This window comes from Rhinolophus sinicus, linkage group LG14 (genome assembly GCF_036562045.2).
Source record: "Rhinolophus sinicus isolate RSC01 linkage group LG14, ASM3656204v1, whole genome shotgun sequence".
NCBI lineage: Eukaryota > Metazoa > Chordata > Mammalia > Chiroptera > Rhinolophidae > Rhinolophus > Rhinolophus sinicus.
In genome coordinates, this window is record NC_133763.1 from 6,429,366 (window position 1) to 6,450,881 (window position 21,516).

Sequence of the window (21,516 nt, forward strand, 5' to 3'; positions counted from 1 at the left end):
GAGATCTACAAAGTTGCCTGACATTTCAAGGCTCATTTCCTTATCTCTATACTGAAATAGTATTAGTACCTTAGTATTAATTATCTATTGCTCAATAACAAAATACTCCAAAAATGCGTGGCTTGTGGCTTGAAAAAGCATTTATCATCCTATAAGTTCTCTGGCTTAGGATTTCTCACAAGGCTTCAGTCAGGGTGGCCACTGGGGCAGCCGTCATCTCAAGGGCCCCCTAGAGAAAAGTCACCCCCAAGTTCATGCTCTGGTTGTTGGCAGGACTCCGTTCCTCACAAGCTGTGAGACTGAGGTCCTTCATTCCTTTCGGGCTGCTGGCTGGCAGCCACCCTCAGTTCCTTGCCATAAGTGGCCTCTCTACGGGGCAATATACCCCACTGGCACTGGCTTCATCAAAACAAGCTCGTAAAAGGGAAGCAGGCATAGTGTGAGCAAGAGGGAAGGCACGGTCTTCTGGAAGTTGGCCCCAGAAGTGATAACCCATCACTCCTGTCCTACTCTATTCCCTGGGAGAGTCTAGATCCAGCCCACGTTCAAAGGGACAAAGTTATACAAGGGCCTGAAGGCTACATGGTAGGGAACACAAATGGACATCTTTAGGCTGCCTACCACCCCTAAAGTTATTGGAGACATTAAATGGGAATAACATACTAATATCTGAAATTCCCTGTGGAGTGCTCAGTCCATAGCAGATATCCTCCCCTCTGACCAGAATCACAGTCCTTGAAAACAAGGCCACTCAGCACTCTGCTAAGCACATCTGGCTCTCACCAACCACTCGAGGAATAGATGGTAAGTGACACTGACATAACTATTCACAGTTTCGGTAATATCGCCTCCATTTTCAGAAAGTACCACCTATGTCCCTTTCAGCAGTGATCCATGTACGGTACACAAGTGTGGGAGGCAGAATAATGGTCCGCCAAAGACACACCCCTAAAGCCTGTCAATAAATTACATGGCAAAATGGACTTTGCGGATGGAATTAAGTTAAGGATCTTGAGATGGGAGGTGGACCTCAATTATCCAGGGGGGCCTAATCTATCACAGGAATCCTTAACAGTTGAGAGCCTTCCTCGTCTGTCATCAGAGAAAGAGACATAACTGCAAAATTGTTAGAGAGACACAAGATAGCTGGTTTTGAAGATGGAGGAAGGAGGCCATGAGCCGAGGAATGCGGATGCCTCCTAGAGGCTGGAAGGGACAAGAAAACAGATTCTACCCTAGTTTCCAGAAAGGAATGCAGTCCTGCCGACCACATGATCTTAGCCTAGTGAGATCAGTGTTAGGCTTCGGACACACAGAGCTGTAAGATAATACATTTCTGTCGTTTTCACTGTAAATGTGTGGTAACTTGTTACATTATAGCAGATCACAGGAAAATAATGTAAAGAGAAAATAGGTTAGGTTACTAATGAAAGGGACCCTACACAAGTACTCGCTAAATGTTTAATGAATATTTATAGTCATTCTATTGTATAAGGTAAGATATTAAAAAATAATTGAAAGTTAAAAATCTCTAATTAACATTATCATAATCACAAAACACGGGGCAATTTCTTTTCACTGTGTTATAAGGTTACATTAGCTGTCACCAAAAGCAAGAGAACATAAACCGTGGTGTTTTTACTTAAGAAACACAGAATAGTGACCATGAGGTAGAAACCACTGTAGACACTTCATAAACGTGAACTCATTTGGATCTATTAGCCCTAAGACACAGTTCCTGTTACCACTCCTGTTTTAAGGACAAAGAACACACACAGGGTCCATTCGCTGGCCCAGGAGACACAGGTGGTAAGTGGCAGAGCAGAATTCAAAGCCAACTGCTCTGGCTCCAGAAACCATGCTTCTAACCACCAGTTAGGCGTCTTCTAAAATCATAACCTTACACAGTCCCATTCAGTTACTTTAGATACTTCTTTAGACTTAAGCAGAATTTTTTCATTTGTATGTATTCTGGGTTATTTTTCCCTATTCATTCATTCATTCATTCATTCATTCATTCATTCATTCATTCAACAATGACTACTAAGAATCTGCCTTGGGCACAGAGGAAAGGAAAAATGAATAAAATGAGGAGCCTCCCCTTAATAGAATTCACAGTTGAGTGACAAGAGGCCGACATGTAAACAGATAATCACAAAATGATATCACTAATTCTTCCAAGCAAAACCACCTTGCATTCCTTATTAACGAGTTCATGATTTAGAAGGAAAGACAACTGCTTAAATAAAGCAACCGTGATAGCTTTAATGCTCCAGTAGAAGCAGGTAAGGAGCTACGAGGCTTATAAAAAGGAATAATTATCTGCAGGAAATGGGGGGTGGGGGTGGCATTGAAGGGTTTGAAGGACAGTAACAGTACCACGTGGACTTCTGTACCGCAGGAAGATCATTCTGGCAAGCACGGGGGAGAGGCAGCTGAAGGGCAGAGAGGCTGGAGCCCCCAAATTTGTTAGGAGATTACTTAACGTGCAGAGATAATGAGGGTTCAGCAACGATTCTTAGAACAGAAGGAGAGGTGTGGAGCTGTATGAGGGTATTAGGGCCAGGGACCCAGGATATGCCCTGGACCTCTCCTCTCAGCCACACATGGGCCTCTCTCAAGGAATAGTAATACCAGAAGAGAAGAAAGAGAAGTTAACAATGATGGTTGTGTATTAGGCAGAGGAATGGCGTGGGGGGGGGGGGGGGCAGTATTTGGAGTTTGCATCCTTATGCCCTTCTAAGGAACTCAGACAGTAACCTGGGGCAACCAGAGTCTGGACAATGTGTTTTAAGTGCACGGGCAGATAACACTAGAAAGTTGCACTGCTAGAAAGATGGAGGAGTGGGGAGAAATCAGAGGCTGAGAAAGGAGACAGCATTGTAGTGTGTTCAAAGGCAAAAAATTAGTTTTTATTTCATAAGGAGACTGGATTTACCTAAAGGAAAGATTTATTTTTAACAATAAACTACTGCTTTTAAAAGTCGAATTGTCACCAATACTTACTGCTAGCAGTAGTTTACTATGTGCAGACACTGTTCTAAGTCCGTGACATACAGTGGCTTGTTTAATCCTCAAGTGTTATTTTTCATTCAGTCCATTGCTAATTTAGACTCAGAGAGGTAAGGTCACTTGTCCAAGGTCAGCCCGGAACTGGTAAAGATAGACTTTAAATCCAGATACTGTGATGCTAGATCCTGCGCTCAGAGTCACTGTGTCACCAAAGCATGTTGAGTAAATAAATCCACACATTCAGAAAGTTTTACCATGTCATGGTTCAGAGCACACACGGGCTCTGCAACCAGACTGTGTAGGTTTGAATCCTGATTCCTCCACTCAGTGGCTATGAGAAGTTGGGCCAGCTACTTCCCCACTCAGCATGTTTCCCTGCCTCTAAGGGGGGTAATAAGTGCTTGTCTCCTAGGGCATTTGCAAGGACTAAATGAGTAAATGCAGACAACGGATTTATAATAGCACTTGGAACACACTACACATCCACTAAAATATATATGTTATTGTCAACATTATTCTATCTAAAGTACCGAGAATACTGGTGATAAAGGCTGGATACACCTACCGCGTGGCCCCAGTTGTGATCTGTGGCAGGCAGATCCCTGAAAAGACCCACGTCCTAATCCCAGGAACCTGTGAACAGGATACCTCATCCACGCAAAAGGGATTTAGTAGATGTGATTAAGGTTATGGACCTTGAGAGCTAGAGGTTATCCTGGATTACTTAGGTCGGCTCCGCTTATTCAGATTCTTAGAAGATGGCACCTGAAGAGGTAAAGAAACAACAGGACAGGTAAGAGAAATCAGAAGGATGAGAGAGTCTCAACTCACCACTGCTGGCTTTGAATATTGAGAAAAAGGGCCACAAGCCAAGGAATGTGGATGGCTTCTAGAAGCTGGGACATCCCTCAGCTGACAGCTGGCAAGGACCCAGGGACGTCAATACTGCTACAGCAAGGAACTGAATTGTAGCTACAACCTGAATGAGCAGAAAAAGAGATTCTTCCCTGGACCCTGTAGAAAGAGCACAGACCTGAAGACAATTTGATTTTAGCCCAGTGACACCTGACGTGCACTTCTGACTACAGCATTGTAAGATAATCCATTGGTGGTGTTTTGAGAAGGTAACTTTATGGCAATTTGCTATATCAGCAATAGTAAACTAATGTAAGGTCTGTTCAATGTTTTCCTAAAAGACTCAAATATATTGATTTAAGAACTATGTAATATGCTAAAATAAATTTAACTTTTTAAGTCAGCAATTTTAAACTATGTTAGCGGCATAAATCAATGTCTCCTTTACATATCTATTATTAAGTTGCTGAGGACCTAAAAGTCACTGAAGGGCTGAAAGGGGGTATTATAAATAAGATGCTGTTATAATGTTTCATCTTTTTTCTATTTAAAGGTAAAGAAACATTCTAATTTAAATTTTTTGGTCTTTAGGGTCTCATAATGAATGCATGAATGAAGTATACTTTGATTTTTTTTTTTACTAATATTTTCAAGCCCACAGCCAAATCCTAGTAAGACTCTTTCGTAACATGTCCGCAGGAAATATAAACTGTTTTAGGTTTAAAATATAAACCTGTTTTAGGTTTAAAACAGGTAACTTGTTGAATTTACAGAGGCACAGCAGTTGCTCAAAAGCAAAATACACTATTGCTTGGTCATTATCTACTTTTTCACTGTATCCAAATTGATACTCATTAGCACCGAGAGAGTAAAGGCCACATATGTGCTGTTCACCTTTATATCAACACTGCCTGGCCCCTCGCAGGCTTTTGTTAAATAAAGGAATGAAAAATAAAAATAAAGCAAGTATGAAAAACTGGAAACAAAGCTCCTCTGAAACCTCGGCTTACTGGTTCACTGGAAATCTAAAAAGGTGTATTTAGAGATTAAATGATACAAGCCAGAACTTAAACATTCTTCAACAGAAGTCTTAAATGTTCTACACGTTTCATGGTATTCTGCATCAGATTCATTAAACATAATTCAGATTTCTTGATAGCTTGGTATCTTTATTAGTATCAACAGATATTGTGATGCTCCTGTGACATGAATAAGGCCCCATACACTAGAACTTGCTTTCTGAAAATATCAGTCTTTTTTTTTTCTTCTTTCGGTCCTTTTTTTCCCCCTTTCATAAAAATTACATGAAGCACCGTACACCTGAGGGCCTATCTAAGCTGTGCAACATGGCCACCTTCCTTCACAATTGCTATGTGAAAGACCCTAGAAGGTAAGCAATTATAGTCAACGACAGATTGCACGTCAGACACTGTCCCATAAGATTGTAATGGACCTAAAAACTCCTATGGCCTCATGACAGTCACAGCTGCCGTGAGGTCTGAGGTCATAGTGCAACATATTACCCGCGTGTTTTGTGTAAACAAACCTACTGCACTGTCGTGTAAAAGTTAGCCCCTACAATTATGTCCAGTACATAATACTTGATAATAGCAAACGACCATAGTACTGGTTTATGTATTTCCTATATTCTTTTATCATTAGAATGCACTCTTTCTACTTATAAAAAAATCTGCTGTAAGACAGCCTGCCACGTTACACTGGCAGCAGCCTCACACTTATGTTCACTGTGTCTGATTGTGTCGTTTTCTCTTGTACTTGATGTCATCTCGTGTTGTTTTGTAGAGTAACGTGCTGTGCAGGCTTGTGGCCCAGGGGCAATAGACTGTAACACACAACCTACGTGTGCAATAGGCTGAATCACGTAGGTCTGTGTAGGTGCTCTGTGATGTTCCCACGATGATGAAATCACCTAACGACGCGTTTCTCAGAATGTTTCCCGTCGTTAAGTGGAACATGACTGTACCTAGAAGGTAACCTAGACAGTCTAGAGGCTGAGATTCTTACCCTCTGGGACAGCCCTGCCCAACAGAACTATAATGCGAGCCACACGTGATTTTAAATTCTCCAAAACATTCTCAATTCAATGCGTCACCAGTATAAACGTTTATTCTTTTCACACTGGATCTTACAAAGCTTGTAGCTCCTATGCGATCGCATTTGTCCTGTTGGTTCAGGTGGTGCCAAGGCCTTTCTTTCACTGGTTCAAGGAACCATATCATCCTCTTCCTCCTTTAGGCCTGTTTTGTCCAAGATCTCTTTAACTTGAGGAAAACAAAACTCCAGGTGTAAGTGATATTAAGTTGTATACTTTTAATGTAAAACGAAATTTGAACAGTATTAGTTTGTTAATGTCTATCTTGCCCATGTTTCATAGTCTAACAACTGTTCCACAATTTTTAAAAACAAAAGGCTTTCTTGTAACACTGCTTATCCTCACAATACAGCCGTCGTGGGTCTCAGTGAGACGAGAGCGGGGGTGAGCCAACAGCTAAAACGATCTGAAGACCTACTACGTGCGGGCAGCTTTACCTACCTGACATCATTCCCGTCTTACAACAAACCGGCCAGGCAGACATTGCCATCCACACTACAGAATGGGAAGGCAGAGGCGATCCAAGCGCCGGCTGCAGACACACTGCCTGCTGAACGCTCCAGAAGGACCTTCCCCAGGGCCCCAGTCCGAGAACGCCTGCCTCAGTTTCCTAGGGGTGGCCGACCCAGCTGTCCTTTTCTAAGAGCTCGGATGTGAGTCAGACACACCCCGCTGCCAGAGTCCCACTGCCTGGATGGTGCGAGCGCGTCCCGCAGGGTCCCGGCCAACTGCGTCCCCGAGCCTGCGGAGGTCAACAAGCTCCGCAATCTCCGCAGCCACACGGGCCCCGCCCACAGGCCCCGCCCACCGGAGGGTCCCGCCCACCAGGGATCCCGAAACGGGCCCTCCACCCCGGGCGAGCGTGGAGCCCCGGGATGCAGAGGCGCCCCGCTGCCACGCAGCGGCGCTTGCCCGGCGGCCCGGCGCGGCGTGTGAAGGCAGGGAAAGCCCTGCCCCGGCGAGCCGAGGCTTCCCCACCGCCCCTTGACCCCGGGGCCGCTTCACGCGCGGTCCCAGACCCGGGGCTGACTGGTTCGCGACTCTCCTGCCAATCAAACGCGGTTTTCCCCCGAACGGCCAGCTGGCCAATCACCGTGCGCGGTGCCTCCTTCGGCCCTTCGGCCCTTCGGCTCTTCGGCTCTTCGGCTCTTCGGCTCTTCGGCCCTTCGGCTCGTCGGCGTTCGCTGTGGCTGGGCCTTCCTGGGCCTTCCGCCTCGCTCCAAATCGTAGTTCTCCTGGGTTTAATTTCCCCCTTTTTTTCCCAGACACTTCCGGGTCCTGCGTCGCTCCGGAAGCCCGTGAGTGCCGGAAGCCCGAGTAGCCCAGGAAAAGCCACGCTTCGTAGGGAATGTTTCAGGAAAAGTTACGTGCTGCGGGGGCGTTTCGCGGACTCCCAAGGTCAGTGTCGGCCCGAGGAGCCGCGGTGCAAACCCGAGCTCTTGCTTTCAGCTGGGAGGGCGTGGAGCTGCACGACCTTGTCAGTTGTCGCCCTTCGCTCGAGTGTCCCCGTGTCTGGCTGCCCGTCTTCCGGGAAGGGGCAGCTCAGAGTGTGATTGGGGGAGAGGCCAAGAAGGAAACCTAAATTGCTAGAAATGCCTTTAGGACCGCAGCATTGAAAAGAAGAAAAGACCGCCCGCAGGGACTTGAGCTCTTTGCCTTCCCCGGAGTGGCTTTCTAGAGACAGACTTTAAATCTTTTCCTCGCACTTGGCGGTGGTGAGATTCCCTCTTAATGTTATGCAGGGTCCAAACTTGACTCAATTAGCAGATGGTTCCTGTAAAGTGTTATATTTGGTACCCCCTCCCCCCCCAAAAAAAAGTGAGTATCCTTAAGTTCCCAACATTTTTGAAAGCCTAGGAGCTGAAAAGCAGTTTTAATTTTGTTGCGGAGGAAGACGCACGGAGGATTTTGCTTATAACATTGCTTGCAAGGAGGTTGTTAACATTTAACATTAGTTTTGATAAATATAAGAATGTTTGAGAATCAGCTTTTTTTTCCTTCTGGGGCCTACCGTTAAAAATTATTGTTTGTTTATTTTTGGAGGTTCCATTTTACAAAAACACATTTTGTGGATGAAAGGGCTTTTCACAGAATGAGGAGACCAAGTTGTGGAACGTTCACATCTAACATGGGGTGTTGTGTGATGCTCCTTGAAAATGTTTTACCTTCTCAGTTTCCAGCCATTGCAGGGAGACTGAGGCTCCAGCCACACCAGTTTGTAGTCTAAACACCTTCCCCTAATGTTACCTTTAGTTAAACCTGCAGAATAAACTTGGGAGGGCTGACTTTTCCATTTTTTCTTTTTCACTTTATAGTCTCTCTCATCTCACCTGTATTATCAGTTACTTGTATCCAGAAAGATGAGAGTTGAATGATCTTGACCCAGCAGGAGATTTGAAAGACAAGAGAGGGATGGAATTATTTGCAAAGTCAAAAAGAGAACCGCACATATTTTTTTCTTTAAAAAAAAAAGGGGGGGTGTGTGAGTGAATACAGGTAATAGAACATAATAGAGAGAATGCCACACTAAGTCAAGAAAATTGAGTTGCAGACCTGACTGGTTTTACTTCAGTTGCACCTCTTGGCCTTACTCTCTTTATTTTCAGAAATTAAGGGTTGCACTCAGCTTGTGGTTTTAAAACTGTTCCCTAGAAGAACTCCGGGGAGAGACAAAGCAGAAGAGCAGCTACGTTATACGTTCTAATTGAAAACCAGGGTTCCTGTTAAGAAAATTAAATTCATATCTTAGACTAGATGATCTGTGTTTCCTTCTAGCATTAAAACTCTGTTTCTTAAGATAAGAAGCAGAATTTGTATTCACCATGCATTTATGAGTTTTTTAATAATGAATGATATATGCTCACGGTTAATTCATTACTAAGAGCCATAAGCATGTCTATATTCAATTTCATTTGTTTAATAGAGACAGATTTCAAATTTGATTTTTTTCTTTATGAGCAGAATCATAAGTCCTTGTCTTTCTTCCCCCTCCCCTTGTATTTTAGCCATAAAATTTTTACTTATATTGAAGCTTGTAATCATCTTTGCAATAGGGAGGGGGGAAAGTATTTCCCATTTGATGTATTTGGTACCTGATCCTTAAAGATGTTAGCACTTTAGCCCAGCATCGCATTGCTAATCACGTTCTGGGTACTGCACCCCCCTCACCCCCATTTTCCTCACGGCATCCAGTAATTTTCATTTCTTTCCTTCTTGTACTCTGCTGTGTTCAGGGCCTATAGTACAGGGACCATTTATGCCAAATGCACAACCTTTGTTTTTGGACAGAAGTTCTGCTCTGACTCACTCGCTCCTTTTTTCCCTTCCTTTGATTATCTGGGTTGGGCAACCTATAAGGAAATTGAATGTTCGCTTTCTCTCTTTCCTGTGAAATGACAGCACTTTCTAAACGTCCCATAGTCCTCTTTGGTTCCTTCAGAATGTGGGATACACGTCAGGAGAACAGCCCTGAACTCTTCCTCTGGCCCCCAGTCTAATCCAGCCCCAGTGCTGCAAATGCCGCGCTGTGAGTTTGACACCTTGGCGTAGATGCAGGGAAGAGGGGGTGGGGGCACCCTCAGTCCTTTGCACTGTAGGCTTCTTCCCGACCTTGCCCACCTAGATAACCAAAATGCCCTTTTCTGTACTGCTTTTTATTTACATGCATATTTTTTATCAGAGCACCCCCTTCTTATCTGTCACTAAGTTGAGATAAAATTTCACCCCCATTGGCTCTGGAGTAATTCTGTTTGGTTTGGTTGTGCATAGCGAGTCATTTCCAGTGTTAAACGGATGAGTTGGTATTGCCCCTATTTTGCGTATAGTAGGTGTTCATAATAGTTGAATGGATGCTCATACCTCATTGTTTTGCCCACTGTCTTTGTGCAGATTTAATAGTCAGTCTCTCCGAATGGTCCTCTGACCACATGTAGAGGCAAAGAGAGGGAATGACACTCATCCCAGCAACTTGGGCAACTTGACCACATTCCTTTCATTTTTTTCCCCATCTACAGTCCTGAGAGCGACGAGCAGTCTGGTCTTGAGGGAAAAAATTGTGCTTTGACCGCTGTGGCATTGAATTTGATCCAAGCTTACCAAATAGCCGTACTTGTGTGTTCCACAGTTTCTGTAGCGTTTACCAGAAAGTTACTAATTGCCAGCTTGACCTTAAACAGCTGAGTTAATCTTGTCGAGCCTTAATTTTTGTCTTCTTAAAATGGACATGATAATAATCACCGTGTTCTGAGAATTAAATGAGATATAGAATGTAAAGACAACATACATGTTATATATCAGATGGTATTTCCTCCTCTTCCATTGCTAGCACCTCTGTTCCTTTGTGGATATTTCCACATTCCCTCGAGTGCCATAAAATGTGGAATGAAATGTGTGTTCCAATAATTTTCAAGTCATTTAGAGGTTTCTTCTTAGGCAATTAGATCTTAAAGCCCTTTTTTTAAATTTATAGACTCCTTAAAGATCTAGTTGCTTCAGTGTTTCATGTGGCTTGTTTGTTCTTTTTCTTCCTTTTCCAAGGTTTCCTAAAACAATTCCTGTAAGGATTCTAGATCGATAGAATTTTTACAGCTGTTTGTTTATTTTATTTTATTTTTTGAACTCCTGAAAGGTATAGTGTGGTAAAATGACTCGTCCAGAGTCACACAGCCTGTTGGGGATTGTGCGCTAGATCAGAATCAGTTTAACTCTTCTTCCCCCACGTTCATTCGGACATCTGTTCTTTATTCTCAGAGTGGGCTTTCTCTGTTAAATACTCAGAAGTATCAACTTTCTGAAAGAAAAGATTATGAGTGCCATGCTTCTCTCTTAAAAATGTATTTATGAAGGTAGGTCAAGGTATTGGAAATTCTGTGTTAAGGTCTACAAAACTATGTTGTGTTAGTTTTAGGTACCTGAATGCATATACTGTAAATGAAATAGGGACAGTACTCAATTGCGTGTCAGACTAATTAACTTCTTGAACATTGAAGCATTTGAGTGGAGCTCAGGCTTCTCTCCCAAAAAAAAAAAAAAAATGTCCCCTCGGCTAGGGCAAGTTAGTTATCCTTGTTAATCTTTTTGCAAAATATACAACATTATGTTTTGAAGTGTATTCTTCAGATACATTTTACAAACATTATGTGGTGTACCCTCTGTCACCCCCAAAAAGAAAAATCCTGTTTGCATTTTGATGAGGACTGCATTTCAGTTAAGAGTGATCTAGAAGTCTGGTGTCTGTAATTTTTAAAATTCCGCGTGTCTTTATATCCAGATGAGCACAACTGGGATTTCTAACATCGGACACTATAAAGTTTCACTATAAACTAGTGAAACTTTGTATTTGATGCAAGTGAGCCACAAAACAGTAGTGACGAGTCACTTAGCAAGTCTGTGGCAGAAGTGGGATTTGAACTCACCGCTGTTGATTTCTCGGCCTGTTCACAGTGCCAGAGGTCGCAGTGTTCTAATGGGTCTCAGCCATCGCTTTTTTCTCTTTTGCTCATGTTTGAAATGTGTTCTGGGAATCAGTGTCCTGTTAAATCCCTCTTTGATGCATGTCCCGTTTATGAGTATTGATTTCAATACAATGGACAGTAAATCTATCTGACTACACGGAGGACATAGTCGGGAGTCGGTTCAAAGCTGAAGATCTCCAGTTTAAGAACTTTATTCACATAACCTCATAATGTGAAATGGTAGCTTAATTTTTTTTTTTTTTTAAACCTGCAAGGAAACAGTGAACATACGGTCCCATCCACTTTGATGACTAGCAACCTTAGGATAGTGTGGCAGCAATGTCCTCAGACTAAAAATTAGTTGATTGCTGTGCATCTGGGAAAGGCCAGCCTGGCAGGGGCTGCATAGGTGGGTTCCATGCCTTCGGGATAACCTGGGAGGCACATGTTTCTGCTGACAAAGTTTACAGGGCTGTAATTCTAAATGTAGACTTTCTGGAGGCAGCATGCTTTGACAAATATGCCTAATGGTAATACATCTAGCACTGAGCGTCTCGGAACAGGTCAATAATAACGTGTGTATTGATAGCAGCGGTGGAGGAGATGTTACTCGGGATTGTAGCTAAAAATCCATGCTCGTCCCCTTAGTCATAATTACATTAATATTGACAGGCCCTCGACAATACCCACATTATTATTGATAGGTTTCTGTCAATAACATGTTTTTAAATAAAATATATCCATTCATAATTTGCACGGCACTCAATGAAAGCTCTGGACTACATCCTGAAAAATTCTCCCATCTTCCGTGAGATGCAGCCCTTCGTTTTGGTTTCAGAATGTGATGTAGGTGACTTGTGTTTTATTTGGGGGAAAGAAAAGCACAGAAGGAAAGCCTGCGTTATTTAAGGGATGAGGTGACATGTCCCTGCTCTTAGTAAGCACATTTCAGGTTTGTTTGGGTTTTTTTCTGTGAAAGAAAAGCGATGTGGTAAGTCTAGTGATCAGATGTCAGCAGGAGACCTTCTTGATAGTTTCTAGATCATTTTGTCTTAAACGTATTTATGTGACAAGTTAATCACACTAACCCTAGTAGGTGCTATACTTTTTATCTGGTCTTGATTTTGCCTAAGCATCATTTTCACATAGCCTTCTCCTTCACTAAGCACTGATGTGATACAGTGCCAATTACTTTTAGTTAATTATCTAGTTAATTAATAAAAGTCCCTTTTCTGGGTCATAAGTGTTTTCCCCTGTGTTAGCCTTTTAGAATCTTAAATAAGTAAAGTTTGGGGAGGGAGAGGGTGATAGGCTTGTGTATCAAAAGAATGAGGTTTCATGGCAGAATAGGACAAAGCATTACCTGTTTTGGGCATTCTAGAAAAGTCAGTTTGAAATAAATCTGATGGTGTTTCAATTCAAAACAATCACAACTTTTAAAATAAAGATAAGCTTGCCTTTTTTTTTTTTTAATTCAAGTTTGAGATGACTTTTGCGTAACTAGATGAAACGTATAGGAACCAATAATACGGGGACTGTTAAAGCTTACTTAAATTCTTGAAAGGAAAGCAGAACTAGACTGGCCAACAGTTGGGCTTGGATGACAATCCGTGTGGTTTACAAAGAGTCGAGTTGGAGCTTGTTGATTCAACAGTGTGAGAACACCATCATCATCTTTTTTATTTTCTTGGTTCTTCATGAAGCAGGTTCAGTTCCTGTGACTTTTTCAGAAACTGGTAAGCACCTTACTTAGTTCAGGCCCTTGAATTTTTGCAGGAGCCCTGGAGCTGGTGGTCTCCTTGAGCCTCCATCGTACTGAACTGTGCCATCAGATGAATCCTCTAAGGTTTACATCCTGTTACGTCTCTTTTATTCACACCTACAGAATCAGTGCAATTTCCTTAAAAGAGGGTCTTTTTACAGAGGTGGCGTCTTCAGCCAGTCCCTCCTGCCAAGTCGTTCTGATCACAGCCGATGACTTGTTTCTCTGCTCCCACATAACAAGTGCAATCACCAAGGATGTAGCTCACGTTGGAATCCACCCCGGACCTCCCAGATAGACCGTGGCCAGGCTTCATGGTCCTCACATTTCTGGGGCTGGCACAGCCTGTTCCCTTGCCTTAAACACCACTTTTCTCTTTTCTGCCTCGGAAGTTTGGTGGCCCTTGATGGTGTTTTCACATTTCGAGATCCATTCTTTGCTCAGAGATCAATGACCAGTTCTGATAACCATAGCATTCTATTCCCTCAAAAATGCCTGGTACCTAGGAGAATGCCTGGCATTTGGTAGCCACTCCGTAAATACTGGTGAAATTGAGTAGTCATTTGTCAGCTAGAATTCACTAAAACACAAGCTGCTTACATTATATTGAGAATAACTGGATGTGATTTCAGGGCGTTTATGGCACTTTTCTGTGCTCCACACCTTAGGGGCAGACGTTGCACAGCAGTGAAGGGAAGAGGTTCCATCATCAGATGAATCGCACTTGTAGTTATTTTGATTTCCTCAGTTCCTTCTACTCCTGGGCACTACCCTTCTCTAAAGCCAGTCTTCTAGAATCAGAGGGGAGAGGAGGAGGAACTGAACGTGGTGTGTGGGGATGGACCAAGGCTGGAGCCTGTCTTGGACTGTCTGTACCACACCCGCTTCAGCGAAGCCCCCAGAGAGTCAGATGTCATCAGCGTCCCTTCCCTGGGGTGTCTCTCCTTCCAGGTAGCAAGCGCAACCGTGTTGGTGGGGGTTAAATAACCAAGGGGACAGGTCATGCCGGGACCCAGCCCCTTCTCTCAGAATCCCCCCTCCGTCTTCTCCTCCAGGTAACCTGCAGGTGACGAGCGGGAGGTGTTTCCCCAGAACTGTGCCTCCGCCTCTTGCCGTCTGGCGTCCACACATGCACACACTGATGGCATCATGGTCACTGTTTAACTGCTACCATTATATTTTCATATGTAGCCAGTACTTCCTGGGGAAAACAGTGCTTTTGCCACAGGTTGATGGAAGCACTCGGACGCGTAACAAAGATTTCAGTCTTTTGAAATGAGATTTGCCAAAAATCAACTTGAAGTTTTCTTGTGCCCATCCCTAGCCCAAGCAGAAATAATAATACAATAATAATAATAATAATAGTGCTTTCCAGTTTCCAAACCGCTGTCATAACATTATCTGCTTTAATCTCAGCAACTTTGTGAGGTAGCTGTTATTTCCAACTTTTTGAGCCCAGGTCCGACGGGGTTTAAATCTGCTTTTCCCACATAATCACAGTTACCTAAATAGAAATGTAAAGCATGGTCTATTCCACTTGAACGAACTACAGTGTATAATGGACAGTGTCTGTTCTGTGTTTACAACAAAAAGAACTCACAAGAATGACGAAAATGTTGGGAAATAAGACCTAAAACAAAAAAATAGAGCAACAAATTATTCATCTGGAAGAGGAAAGGCTAAGAACAGTTTAATAATAGCCTTTGGTCTAGTAAAGAGTCTCCTGTAGGGAGGAGATCGGGCCCAGCTGTTCTTAATCTGCCCTGAGGCCAGGCCTGGGGAGAAAAAGAGGGAAGAAAAAAATGTTAAACTGTAACAGAAGGGATAAGAAAATTTCTGATAATAAAGATTGTTAAATATTGGCTTGGTTAGAGAGTGTGTTAAGTCTCCTTTTCTGGCAGCTATCAAAAATTCCTATCTCTACTAAGTGTTCTTAAGTATGATTCATCCAGAAACAATGGATTTGAAATAAATGATTCCTCTGAGAAACCACTCCCTCTGACCAGCTTCTCACTAAATGTAAGTAAGGAGTGTGAGGAAAAAAGATAGCGCCCCTCACCCTCCAGTTCATGTAAGATGCTCTCCCAATATTCAGTCAATATACTGAGCAGCTACTGAAGTACTCACTCCTTTGCACACAGGTTCAACAGACATTTATTGAGCAGCTATGAGCCCATCTTTATGGTAAATCCTGTAAGACAATAATTCATCAGCCACAATCGGAAACTGTGACCCTAGTATTTCAAGAGACATAAATGGGCACAACTGGCTCTGCTGCAGGTCGTATATTCCATCTGCTTCTCAGCTGAATGAAATAGCAGTTCACGTGGGTCCATATGGAGGAGAGGCTGAGGGACAGAGCTGGTCATGTGGGCTTACATTGATGTCCAGCATGGTCGGAGCTTTCCACGAGTAGTTCAGCAAAAAGAGAGCTTCCCATGTCTTGCTGACCACAGAACATCAAATCTGGCAACGACGTGTGGACACTGTTACAACAGAAGCATTACAAGTACCACATTCCCACATATGAATGAGTAGAATTTTGCATGAAAAAAACTGAAGTAGGTATCAGAGTCACTTTGTAGGGGGCAGGTGCTTTGAGAAGTTAAGTGTAAGATAAGGCTCTCCCCGTAACTAGTTTATAGTCACATTAGGAGAAGATGCACAGATGGTGGAGGGCTCAAGTGGGTGGGACACAGTTGCTGCTGAGTTACAATGGTACTCGTGCGAGTGGGGGACAATTACAAGGTTTTCGTGGAGAGTGTTGAAGGGCAGGCAGTTGAGGGCAGCGGGAGTGGTTGGTAGGGAAGATGAGTGTTTTATGTACCTGAGAAAAGACAGGCGGGACTGAAGGGTGGTCTGGAATCAAAAGCTCCCCTGGGGAAGAGTGGGTTCGATGGTTGCAGAGCTGGAGGCGGACTTGGGCTCAGTTAGGTCAGACATTTGTGCTTTATCCCAGGGGTCACCTGAGGTAAAGAGGTGATTTGGTTAAGTCTGGGGAAATAGTTTTGTATCCTTCGGTTCACTTACGAGGTTTTTTAAAAATAATGTGTTAGGGTTTTTTTCCCCCCTTAATTACATAAATGATGTAAGTTAATTAGAGCCAATTTGTAAACTGCAGAAAAGCGAGAAAAATAGACAATTAAAAAGCAGTTCATGTGCAGTACATAAAATACCAAACTAGTGTGTGTACAGTACATAAAGGCTTAGAACGAGGGAGCATGGGGTGCTAAGGGAACAGCAGAGGCAGCTAACCCAAATTTAGGGAATCAGGAGGAAGTGATGTCTAAGTCAGTACTTAAAAACTTAGTATCATGTTTCAGTTAACAAATGGGAACATGCGCGTTCCAGGCGGAGGGAACAGACAGGGAAATGTCCACTGCTAAGCGAGAAGCGGGCGCCTTATGACTAGCGGTCAAAGCATGAGAGAGGGAAGCAAGCTGGGGGTAGACTTGAGGTAGTTTGTGTTTTCGAAGGATTACTGTGCTGGAGGAGTCAAAAGGTGGGATTAGACCGGTGAGACGTGATCCAGGGGAGAGGGGAGAGCAGTGGAATTTGGGGAAAGGCTTGCCGGGGAGGGGACAGAGTAATGGATGGCTTCGAAAAATATTTTGGACAAAGAACAGACCTTGGGGATTAATTCGGTTTGTAGAGCGAGGAAAGAGAACTCTGTCCTAAGCCCCTTTCTTTTCCTGCAGCTCCTGGCTAGTATGAGGCAAGGATTTCACAGAACGAGCAGCCAGAATCCCCAGTGCTGTAGGCTGTGGAGTCCTGAGGAAGCCACAGGAAGGGGGCAAAGGTAAGATCACCCCAGAGGGCGACTGGCATCCGTGGGTGAGAAGCATTCCTGTTCGGTGTCTGGTTTGGGAGAATAGCCCTGAAATACAACCTACTATATGTCACGGTCGTCACTTTGGTGTCTTGTACTTGAACTTGTTAGCCATCTAGTCTTCTGCCACTCGGTCATCTACGATCCATGGGTAATTGAAAATCTTCCCTCCTGAAACACTCTTTCTCAAAGGTATTCCGATTTTAAGAAGTACCACTTTATTTTAGGATGCACTTTTCAGTCCCTTTGACGTCTAACAAATTACATCTTTTTAGTAAAAATCATAAAGTAATAGAATTTTGTCTTCAGCCCTAACTTTATGAGAGAAGAAACCAAGGCAGGGATTAGGTGAAATGACTTGTCCAAGGTCACAGGGCCAGTGGTGGCCGTGAACTTAGGGGGCACCCCTGCCTCCCTGTAATTGGGGTTTCTTTCTGTCCGTACACTGGGCCTCTCCGAGGCCTAGACATGATCAAGCTCTGTGTTGAGGGCGCATTTTAGAAACTCAGTGTAAACAGATTTCCTATCACAGCTTGGATTTGCTCGTTCATTAATGAAATGGGAAACGTCTGACTGGTCTGGACCCTCCTTGACAGCAGCGGCCACTGAATATCACCACACGTAACAGGCAGTTAATAAACGTGTTTTGAATCAGTCAGTCGTACCTAGCTAACCATTCATCAGCTTTTTCTATTTCCCTTTAAAAGATTTTTGTCCCTTTAGCACCCACTTGTTTCCTTAGTGTGTTTGTGAAATGATCTTAGAAGATATATTTTACATCATAGTTTTTGTAGAAAGTGTACGAGGTATACCTTTTTAGGACCTTAATGATGACATTTCTGCATCCATGTTGCTTTGTGCTAGTATTTATTTTCTGCAGTTGTGTAGTACACTTACTGTTCATTTTTTTTTTCCTGCCTTCCTTTATAAATACATAGGAGATTTAGTGACTTGTTCAAAAATATACCTTTGGAGTCAGTACCCGTACTGGAGGTTAAACTGAGGTGTTGACTTAGCATCCATCGCAATGTTCCATGTAGTTTATTGTATTTGTGAAGTTCCCGTGTTTCTCCATCGGTCATGTTACTGTTCCGCCTCACCATGGCTATGTAGCTTCAGGATTTTCTTATCTCCCGCTAAATGAACCGTGGAGCGTTACAGACAGCTGCATTTGGGGCAGTGGGATGCACCTTGCTGGACCTGTTATTCTTTTGATGAGGAGGGGTCCCCCCCCAAAAAAAAAAAAGGAAAGAAAGAAAAGAAAGGCGGGAAGGAGAAGAGAGGAGAAAGAGAAAGAAGCTGCAAGTAAGAAACGACTGTTGGCAGTGTGGTTTCGACACTACCGGAAGGCCCGTCTGTGTCCTGTGTCCTTTTTCCTTACCGTTTTCCAAGTGTAAATTGAGATGATATAGTATTGCTGCCGTCTGATGACGTTTCCGAATTGTGCTTTTTCCCAGAGACCTTTGGAGAAGGCATGGCTTCCAGAGAAGAGGCTCCGGAGAGTACACACAGGGTGCTGAGAATAAGTCAGCTGGATGCGCTCGAACTGAACAAGGCCCTGGAGCAGCTGGTTTGGTCCCAGTTTACTCAGTGCTTCCACGGCTTTAAGCCGGGGCTCTTAGCCTCCTTCGAGCCAGAGCTGAAAGCGTTCTTGTGGCTTTTCTTGTGGAGATTCACCCTTTACTCTAAAAATGCCACCGTGGGACAGTCCGTTTTAAACATTCAGTACAAAAACGATTTCTCCCCGACCCTGAGATACCAGCCGCCAAGTAAAAACCAGAAGCTCTGGTTTGCTGTCTGTACCATTGGTGGGAAGTGGTTAGAAGAACGATGCTACGATCTATTTCGAAACCGTCACTTAGCATCATTCGGAAAAGCCAAACAGTGTGTGACTTTGATGGTTGGGCTTTGGAAGTTAGGTGAGCTGGTGAATTTCTTGTTTTTCCTCCAAAGGGGCAAGTTTGCAACTTTGACCGAACGTCTCCTGGGCATGCGTTCCGTCTTTCGCAAGCCCCAGAGCGTGCGTGAGGTGGGCTTCGAGTACATGAACAGGGAGCTCCTCTGGCACGGTTTTGCCGAGTTCCTCATTTTCCTCTTACCTCTCATCAACATCCAGAAGCTGAAGGCCAGGTTGTCTTCCTGGAGCATCCCTCTCACCGGGGCCCCTGACGGCGACAGCGCATCTGCCACCAGCGGCCGGCAGTGTGCTCTGTGCGGGGAGTGGCCCACCATGCCGCACACCATAGGCTGTGAGCACATCTTCTGCTACTACTGTGTTAAGAGCAGCTACTTATTTGACGTGTACTTCACGTGTCCGAAGTGTGGCACAGAGGTCCACAGCGTGCAGCCGCTGAAATCGGGACTGGAGGTATCAGAGGTGAACGCCGTTTAGTGACAGACATGGCTTCCACTGAGGAAAACGGCCTGAGGTTTAGAACTTCTGCATTAGTCATCCTGCGCGTACCGGTTAAGTGTCGTGGATGAGGGCCTGCCCTTCGCGGCCTCTCGCTCCCCTTGCTTGCCCGGCATGACTAAATTTTCTTCACTGGAGTCCACCTGATTCTTAGTATATTCTGTAAAGGGTAATGTGTGTGTGTTGTTTCGTTTGTTTAATTATTGCCTTCAATCTTTCATTTCAAGAATAATGGATGGTTTTGTCAGATGACTGCTAAGAATGGCCTTTGTTTTGCTCCTTGCTGGAAAAAGCGTAGACTCTAAAAGTAAAAGATTTCGGAGACTCTGGGAGGAGTGTGCATTTCTTTATTTTCAGAGATGGTGTTATAACATCATAATATGACAATGCTAAGCCCCTGTTGTTTTAAACCTTAGGACCTGAAGGCCCAGTTGTAATTGTAAGCTTTCCCTGAAGCCAGGAGGCAGAGTGATGGCCGTCAGAAACAGAACCCTTACGTCCTACAAGCTCCCTGATCCCACTGGCGTGTCAGCTTCTTGCTTAGTAGTTCAGCGAAGTCCCAGCTCACTGTCGTTGGTCTCCCTGGGATTATGTGCACAGTTCAGAACCAGGATGGAAAAGTGCTCCCTGTTACCTCCAATGGGGGTGACATCCTCGCACGTGTACCACATGAACCTGAAGTAGGAGAGGAGGCCGTTGGCTGCAGGAAACAGCTGCTGCCGTAAGCGCAGTGGGAGGTGGACAGGTACAGACAGTCATTGCCTCCCAGAGTGGACCTGTGTCGTCTTTATACCGAAAGTCTAAGCCGTCTTCACTTTGCCAGCACCTAGCGTGACAAGGACATTAGTAAGGAACTGAATGGTGGTCTCAGATTTGAAAGGATTAAATATAGTTCACATTTTGTTACACCAACAATTTGGTTACAGTGTTACGTTGATAGCAGAACGAATTCTGAGTAGGCGCCCCTAGTGCCATAATTTTAATATGAAAACAGCCCTTTACATGTACAAGTATCCTGACTGACAGAATTTCAGTGTTATGAAGGGTTTATTTTTTCCCACCGACCCTGATGGCACTTAGTACAATGTAAATATTTTAATTCTTTTATTTACCGTCGGCTGTCCACTGGGTGATAACCCCATGAGATCAGGGACTGGCTGCTGTGTTCTTCCCTGGAGAACCAGTCTTCTCAGTTCCCAGCACAGATGCTTCGTTCGCCGAAGGACTCGTCCCCACACGGCAGACGGGTCAGCAGGGGTTTGCAGTGCAAGGTGCTCATCAGGGAGCCACACCTGTACGAGTGCAGAGAAGCAGGAATGGCAGGTGGAGTAGCACTCAGGAGCCCTGAGGGCCTGGCCAGCCCAGGGGGCACCCGCTGCCAGTGCTGTCTGCTGGGTTGTCCCGCATGGGGCTCAGGCCTTGACCTGCACCTCAGGTCCCGGGAAGCGGGCTCTGGGGAGGGCGTGCGTCAGGCAGGCAGCTGTGCAGCTGAGGCTGGCCCTGCAGGCGCTGGCAGCTAGAGGCCGTCGGCCCGCCCCACTCCCTGCGCTGGGCCACAAGCCCATCCTTGGAGGAGGAGCTGGTGGCTGTCTTCACATGGGCCAGATGGAATACTGTCCCCCCGTTGTTTTTCTTTGTAGTTTCCCTTTGTCGTGTTTCTTGCTTGGAAGGGTACTTGGCACACAGCACACTGGCAGTCGGTAGTGTCCTACTTTGAATCGGGGTGTGACTGGCTTGTGCATTCTAGTGCTACCTCAGGACCCCCGCATCCCTTCAGAGACGCAGGCCTGTGGGCCCAGCAGCGTGATGTCCCAGAGTCCCTGCAGTCCCTGCTCTCGTACCCTGCCAGAGACTGGCGTCTGTCCCCAGGCCCCTGTGGCCTCGGGGCTCATGGTTCAGGACAACTGGGGCGTGTTTAGCTGCGTGATAATGTTTCCACTTCAGCCTCGAACCTAGCCATCAGCTATAAGCGTCTCCCCGTGGGGAAATCAGAACTGTAGTAACGTTTTTCTTCTCTCTCCCACGCAACTGGTTCTCTAATCAGGCTCGCTACTTGTGTATTTAGTGTATCTGAGTGGC

General features: G+C 44.6%; 1 protein-coding gene and 1 long non-coding RNA gene across 7 annotated transcripts in view; one reads left to right on the forward strand and one right to left on the reverse strand.

Annotated features, from left to right (window-relative positions):
• The window catches only part of LOC141568444 (uncharacterized), a 67,479-nt gene extending 60,837 nt beyond the window's left edge, over window positions 1-6,642 (reverse strand). For both annotated transcript variants that reach the window (XR_012491571.1, XR_012491570.1), the window contains exons 1-2: window positions 6,422-6,642; window positions 3,578-3,777 (exon numbers count right to left, since the gene is read on the reverse strand). This is a non-coding gene — a long non-coding RNA (uncharacterized LOC141568444). The remainder of the gene's footprint in view (window positions 1-3,577; window positions 3,778-6,421) is intronic.
• A 159-nt stretch (window positions 6,643-6,801) lies between these two features.
• Window positions 6,802-19,767, forward strand: PEX2 (peroxisomal biogenesis factor 2). Of its 5 annotated transcripts, none has more exons than XM_019725699.2 (4): window positions 7,169-7,378; window positions 10,730-10,824; window positions 16,894-16,994; window positions 18,482-19,767. In XM_019725699.2, the coding sequence occupies exon 4, from the start codon at window positions 18,499-18,501 to the stop codon at window positions 19,414-19,416; it is 918 nt and encodes a 305-aa protein (XP_019581258.2). In that variant the 5' UTR covers window positions 7,169-7,378; window positions 10,730-10,824; window positions 16,894-16,994; window positions 18,482-18,498; the 3' UTR covers window positions 19,417-19,767. The 5 variants fall into 5 exon arrangements, with proteins under 5 accessions (XP_019581249.2, XP_074174508.1, XP_019581258.2 ...); XM_074318405.1 differs by lacking the exon at window positions 7,169-7,378 and adding an exon at window positions 7,533-7,695; XM_019725690.2 differs by lacking the exon at window positions 10,730-10,824 and having other exon boundaries at window positions 6,802-7,378.
• The last annotated feature ends 1,749 nt before the right edge of the window (window positions 19,768-21,516 follow it).